The sequence below is a fragment of the Manihot esculenta genome, chromosome 5 (genome assembly GCF_001659605.2).
Source record: "Manihot esculenta cultivar AM560-2 chromosome 5, M.esculenta_v8, whole genome shotgun sequence".
NCBI classification, from domain to species: Eukaryota; Viridiplantae; Streptophyta; class Magnoliopsida; order Malpighiales; family Euphorbiaceae; genus Manihot; species Manihot esculenta.
Genome location: NC_035165.2, coordinates 26,917,579 through 26,925,285, shown reverse-complemented (window position 1 = coordinate 26,925,285; position 7,707 = coordinate 26,917,579). Strand labels below are relative to the sequence as shown.

Sequence of the window (7,707 nt, the reverse complement as noted above, 5' to 3'; positions counted from 1 at the left end):
AGCTAGTACTTCTGCACTATTTAATCATATGTTCACATACAACAATCCCTTCAAAGGACTCACCTCTAAAATAGCATTCACCAAATGCATTGGATTCATAACAGAAGAATTCCTAGAGTCAGCAATGACAGGGGCATGGTCATCATCAGCCACAAGAGCAGTCAACTTCTCCCTCTTCGGGCAATCCTTTGCACGATGGGTCCATTGCATAGGAAACAACTCTGGCTTCATTTAAAGAACTTGCTCCCCGAACTCTGACCATCAACCTTCCCTTTCTCACTATCTTTCTTGTAGTCACCACCATTCTTCTTGCCACCCTTCTTCTCCAACCCTTTGCCCTTTCCCTTACTCGAGCCAGCATCTTTACTGAGCTTGAAATCCACCAAGCCATCAGTAGCAGCAAAGGCACTAGGCAAATCTTTAACATTTTGCCTTCTCAACTCCATTTGTGCCCATGGTTGAAGACCAGATAGAAAATTGAATAGCTTGTCCTCCTCGGATATATTCTGAATATCCAGCATCAAATAACTGAATTCTTTGACATAATCCCTCACCGTACCTAATTGTCTTAGCTGCTTTAAAGAATTCCTAGCAACCCAAGAGGCATTGCAAGGTAGGAACTGATCTTTCATTTCCTTTTTTAATCTCTCCCAAGAGTCAATCCTCGGCCTGCTAGCACTGGCATCATCGAACATATGGGTTCGCCACCACAACTTGGCATCCCTGACAAGTACATGCTAGTAATTGCCACTTGCTCCACATTAGGGATCGTAGCAGCAGCAAAATACCGTTCCATGTCCCATAAGAAATTCTCTAATTCCTTTGCACTTCGGGCACCATTGAATGCTTTTGGTTCCGGCACCTTCATCTTCCCAGCAGAAACTGTCTCCGCAGGGGCCCCCACAACCATCCATTTCACTAACGTCACGTCTGCCTCTAGCACACCCACCCTTGCTCTCATCTTCGCAGAGAACTCGTTGAGCATGGTCTCTAGACGCTGGACGGACTCATGAAGGTCATCAATCCATGTAGAAATACTTTCCACACCATCAGCATCAACTGGGACAATAATAGATTCTAATCGTGCCACCCTTTCTCGAACAACTTCTATAGCTCCACCTCCAGCCATAGTAGTTAGTGCAATCGTCCAAAGCAACATTTGCTCTGATACCAAATTGTCATAGGGTCTAAGTCAAAACACACGCAGCGACAACAATCACTTAGAAACCTGCTAGGCAACTAAGAAATCCTACTTGGCTCAGCCACACTCTCTCACAAAGTGAGGTTTGAAAGGCACAGATTATCAATCTAATAAGGTGCAACACAATAGTAATTACAGGAAATAACTTTCCTAACCTTTCATTCGCTAAAAGGAAACAATACAAAGGACACCTCTCATAAAACTCTTCCAACAGTGTTCTCTGGAACTCCTATATTTACATGTGTATTAGTATATATAGGATACAACAACAATTTACAAGAAGTTGCGGTTGACACCCCCAACCACTTAGAAGAAATAACCGCACACTACTCATCATGGGAGTTATAGAACCGCCCACTACTCATCATGGGAGTTATAACTACCCACTACCCATTATGGGAGTTATAACCACCCACTACCCATTATGGGAGTTATAACCACCCACTACCCCTCATGGGAGAAAATGCCCCGCTCCAACATAACTTCCCCACGTTTGTAGGCCTCTCCTTTGCCTTCAGCAACTTCCATCCCACTGTAGCAGCTTCCCCACATGATGGACTGAACTGACACCTAAAGTCCAGTCTTTGCACCCAGCAGTACTCCAGCCTACCCAAGCACACAGCCTTGTCGATCAAGTGCGCCCCTGCACACCCCCTGTTGTGGTGAAATCAAGGCCCGACTTCACCCAACTCAAACCTACCCGCTCAAGGGTTTGACACCAGGGGCATAATAGGCCTCGACCTGGACTTTCTCTTACATAATGCCAAGAGCATAGAATGGGCATCGACCTGGACTTCCATATTCCTCATAACATATCATAGCATACCCGAAGGCTAGCAGGCCATCTAATATCCATCCACAGCAACAACAAATTGTGCAATGCACCATATTTGTGAATTCTAATGCAAGGCAACCTAATCATATATATATATGGTATTCGTGATGCGTGAGCATGCTTAAAAATTTTGATTTCTTTAAATAATAGTTCAATTTAGTTCTACTCACCTCTAGCTGACGCACGCCTAGCTCTGAAGTAGTTATCTCACTGCAAGTCTCTACGGTCTTCCAAGTCCGATACTACTTAGATGGACTTGAATGAGGGACCAAGCATAATTTTTATAATTCTAAAAACTACCCCAAGAAATCCCTATAAACATATAAGAAAATATGTAGAAAACTGGCTGAAAAAGGCTGGACTGGAGACTTTTGATGGTCTAAAATCCCCTTACAGATCCAAAAGTCAAACTTTCGGAGGTAGGTTAAGCGGCCAAAAGACTGCCTCTACAGGTAGGTTCAGTGGTCGAACCTTGTTTCAATGGCCGAACCTAGGTTCTTCTGTAATGAAGAACTTAATTTTGCCTTAAACCCACAGCCACCAAAATGCTTCCAAACATACATGCAGAAACTTAAAACAATCATTTATCACTCAACACATATAAAGAACACTAAAAGTTTACCTAACCTCCACATGCAATAATTATTTTTTAACTTCATTGTAGACAACATAACACATAACATGATAAATAACTAAATAAATTAAGCATAAACATAAAATTTACAAGTGATATTACATGTGATGGATGGCGAAAATGTTGAAAGAGTGGCAGCTATGATGGGTGACAGAAATACCGAGAGAATGGTAATGGAAATGCTGATAGAATTAATCTATTTATAGGCAACATTACTGCTGAAAACACCAATCAAAGTGGCATTTTTAGGGGCTCTTTTTGGCTTTTGAAAATGCTACTTAAATTGGCATTTTGCTCCTGAAAATGCTATTCAAAATAGCATTTTCAAGAGCTAAAACGCCACTAAAAATAATATTTTCAGGAGTTAAAATTTCTCATACACCGTAAAAATGCCACTCAGAGTGACATTTTCAGGAGCATTCATTCTCGCTACAATAGCGTTTTCACAAGCCAACATTATCTTTGTAAAGTTTCAAATTTACAGTATTTTTTAATTTTTTAAAATTAATATTATTTAAATAATAAACCCCAAACAGGAATACTAAAACGCACCTAAAATAAACACATCATCCCAGATCCAAGAACCTAAAAATCAATAGATTCCATTGATTTGGGCTTCACAGGCCCAACTTCTGCCTCTTCTTCCCCCACCCAACCATTGATTGGGCCACTTCTTGTGCTGATAGCCCAAAGCCCACAAACGCCAGAAACCTCATCTTCATCGCATTAATCTTCGCCATCGCCACTCCCCTCCAATCTCTTGCTCAGTCAGAGTTCCATCAAACACATGGCGCTTAATCTGACGTCCTCTTTCCTGCAAATTAACCCACTTTCTCCTCCGCCTACCATCAAAAAGGTAACTTTCCAATCAAACACACAGACATTGAGTTTGTTTACTTGGATTTTGTATTTTAATTTTTGGGTGGTGGATGTGGATGTAGGTGAAGTTCAGTGCGGTGGGAAATTCAGCGCTGCAGGTAACGTGCAGGAAGAAGGACATACACCCGCAATTCTACGAGGATGCGAAGGTGTACTGCAATGGGGAACTGGTGATGACCACCGGTGGGACCAAGAAGGAGTATGTAGTGGACGTTTGGTCCGGTAACCACCCATTCTATCTTGGTAATCGATCGGCTGTCGTTGTCGACGCCGACCAGGTCGAGAAGTTCCGCAAGAAATTTGGGGAGCTTTCGCAGATTATGGAAATCCCTGTCCTTAAAGGTGAAATTGTGTTGCCTTCTAGGCGCAAATCCGCTGGCAAAGGCAAGAAGAAATAGGAGGGATGGAGGAAAAAAGGGTATGTGCTTATTTTGTGTTTGTAATTTGATTTTAGTTGTTTGATGAAATGCATAGTCTGGAGATGAAATTACAGCTAACTCTGTGTTTAGAATTTTGGTACTTGTATAATGCTACTATCGGTTGAATCTTTACGCTGATGTATGGGTATAATGATCGAAATTGTAGCAGAATACAGCAAATTCAATTGAATTATGCCTGCTTATTAATATATGTGAGGGGTTTATTTGAACTTTTAGGAAGTGAAAAGCAGGTATTCAGGATAGATTATGCATGGGATGCTATGATATAAATACCTTTACATTGTGGAACAATGTCCACTGATGATGCTTGGAAATTCAATTTGAGAGGATAGAAGATATAGCATGGAATTTCTATCAAAATTGAACAAGGACAATTTTCTGTCCTGCCATGGATTTGTTGTTTTTTCTTTTCTATGTTTGATTCTATGGATTGGGAATTTGCTGCAAAGTTATGGAATTCCTGTTAAGCAAGGATTTCCTGCTCTAGCTTCTTTTGATACTGAGATTGTGCTTATTTGAAGAGAATGTGAAATCATATCAAACGAAGATGCTAGTGTTGGTGGATGAAGTGGAAATGGTGTTTGTGCTTTTATACTTGACTATAAGCCTGTCAATTATCTATTTATCTTGTTTCTCTTAAAAAATGATAGTTGAAGTGGACTTTCAGAAGATATGTTTCCCTCTTGGCTCCACCATCTGTTTTCCGTTAGACTTAAGACATATCCAACCATCTTTGTTTGAGTTTGAGCGCATGGATGCACAACACATATAGGCAAAATAGGGAGTTCCCTTAATGATGATTTATGCCATTTCGGACGAAGAACAGAAACATTGTTGAATGTCCAAGTTGTCAACATTATATTGTTGACACTATGGACTTAATTGCAACCATAGAGAGACATTGATGGCTTATTTAGTAGATATCAGACACACCATGGTAGTAGTAGCATCATTCACAAGGAGTTGGATATTGAAACTTAGTAATCAAAGAATAGCCAAGCCTCGGTGCTTAATGCTTCACTAACAATTGAAGTAACTGAAACATGCAACTCCAGGGAACTGTGCCTGACAAGCGCCATATGATGTAAGGCACCTCCCCAGTTCTTGCATTGATGACCACAGTTACCTGAGCTTGCACAAACCCTGACCATGTTTTGCTGAGCTGCTGGCAACCTTATGCATGTGTCCCTGCCATGTTCCCGTTGCACAAAACTTGATGTTCGGAATACATTCATGAATTTTTAATATGCACACACGGAGTTGTTAATGCCAAGCAGATGATGCATGTCAAGTATAACTGAACAAAGATTGGAAAAAGGTTGATGGGGGATACTACCAGTGCAAGGAGGAAATAATAGGCCGGAGAAATGTAGCTTTACCATTTCTTTCTCATCTATTTCGAAATAGGGGAATAGGGTGTTTTGTTGGGTTGCAAATAGTTGTATGTACAACGTGATCATCAATCAATATCATCACGCTTAGTTGCGTGGATGCATGCTCATCTTGCAAAAGAGAGAATAAGATAATCAAAATTAACAGGAAGATGTTCAGCAATCTCTGCTGTGCTTAATAGACTTCATAGAATTTAGCTTTCCAAAATACAAATCCAGTTCATAATGGCATGTCCCATTTGATTAGAGTGCAAAATTTCGAGGGTAAGTCATGAGTGGGTTTTCTACATTGAATTGTTATCAGATCAGTCCATGTGCCAAGTTTACCAAGTAGTTAGCTAAGGCTCAGCCTTTAAGTCCTTTTAGGAGTCTATTTATTTTCTGCTATTTTACCGTTATTCAATTGATTTGTAACGGCTAATTTTTAGCTGAATTCCTTTTTTTCAATGTGTAAATAAGGACTGTCAATAAAGATAAGGGATATGGATTTCTCAACCAAAACAAAAGGTTTGCTAGCTTGTCCAACCTGGAGGCTCTGGTTTTCTTCAAAGTGAACCTGATACATCATTTTAGTTTTAGTCTTCCTTTTGTATATCATAATAGGTAAAGGCAAGAAAGATCAATAAAAAGTTCTTAAAATTTATCACACACCAGTTTGGTATCAGAGTCTGGCATTGAGAAATAAAGACTTGCTCGCTTGGAGGCTGAAGTAGGCTCTTTATCTGCTATGCAAGAGAGGGTCTTGAAGGAAATGTATGAAATATTTGCTGCCATGAATGCTCGATTTGATCAGCTTTCTACTCATACAGTTCGTGAACCAGGAGATGTTTGAACACCCAACCTGCATTGACGTGTCAACATCAATGCAGATTCAAATCATTCACCCAAGGTGAAGATGGATTTCCCATGCTTCAATAACAATGAAGATCCCACAACCTGGATTTGCAAAGCAGAACAATTCTGGAGGGAGATGCCCAATTATGGCTCCAATTATTCTCCAATTATTGAAGGAAGAAAATCAATTTGACACATAGCAGCTTACTACGACTAGGCAGTGATAAGGTGGAATCACTGAAAGTGAGTACAAATTTAAAGACTAGAGGCCAGTACAAAAAAAGAAAAAAAAAGGTCCAACAGGCCTAAACAGTAGCTATACTAACGTAGTACAAGCCTATCAAAGCAAATAATCGTAATGTATAGCAGGGGCCGGAGGGCCGTTGCTGGCAGCGACAACCGTCTGCACCCATTGTATCATCTTGCTCATTAACATCATCCTAATCCATCAAATAGGCTTTCAATTAAATGTATATTATTCATCAGATAATATAAGAGCTAAAATAAGATTTAGTTCATTATTAACTTTTTTTTATTCAAATTAATTGAGAGATTTTATTTTAAGCTTAATTTAGCTATTAAATTAAAATTTCTTGTATAATTTTCTTTATTTTTTTTTATTTTTTTAATTAAAAAATCAATTTCTTCGTCTTTAAACTATTTTTTTGTTAGACTGAAAGTGTAAAGGCAAACTTCCTCCACGTTAATGTTTCTGATTTTATATATATATAAAAAAAAGGCAAACTTTTAATGCATACAAAGTCTCTGACCCATAAAAATTCAATTGCCATTTGCCAAATTTGATCCCTTTCCTTCATTAGATTGGCATAAACACAAAGCTTTTTGGGTTGAGAATTGCAGAATTGGATTGGCTTCTTCTGGAGAAAAGCTTACCTACCTTTAATTTTCCTCCTTTAATAAATATTTGCACGGGTAAAGCTCCCAACTCTCTATCTTTCTTTCTTTCTTTCTTTCTCCTTATCCAATCAGCTTTCCCCTCTTAAATAAATCAAGAGTTAATGACAACAAAAGCATCCATCAAAAAGGCAAAGACAATTCCCATGGTCCCCTCCTAATAGAGCAAGTGTGCATCATTCACATAAGCCTTGAGATCGGATATTTTTGGTATTCGATAACTTATAATTTTAATTGATATATCTTAAATGTTCAGTGAGTTTTATTTAATTATTACTATTGATATGTAAAATTATCAATAAAAATATATATCAGTTTATTATATTAATTTAATGAAATAAATATATCTATTTGGAGAAAAAAAGATTTTTAAGATAAGTTTTTATAATTTTATCTTGCATATTCTGATTCAGTGCCCTTTTACCTGCAGCTGCTGGTTAAGCTCGCCGTTGGGTTGGTCTACGCCTTCTGCATCTTCTTTAAATGAGTGGTTTTCTTTAGCCTTCTCTTCTGCTTCTGTGGAAAATGCCTCCCTTATGCTAATGATCTTATGGGCTTTGTGGTAAAATAGGAACAAT

At 38.8% G+C, this 7,707-nt stretch overlaps 1 protein-coding gene across 1 annotated transcript; it reads left to right on the top strand.

The window, feature by feature from the left end:
- Positions 1-3,349: 3,349 nt before the first annotated feature.
- LOC110614512 (50S ribosomal protein L31, chloroplastic) lies at positions 3,350-4,198 on the top strand. Its single transcript, XM_021756062.2, has 2 exons — positions 3,350-3,526; positions 3,612-4,198. Exons 1-2 carry the CDS (start codon positions 3,458-3,460, stop codon positions 3,945-3,947), a joined length of 405 nt encoding a protein of 134 aa, XP_021611754.1. The 5' UTR covers positions 3,350-3,457; the 3' UTR covers positions 3,948-4,198.
- Positions 4,199-7,707: the final 3,509 nt, after the last annotated feature.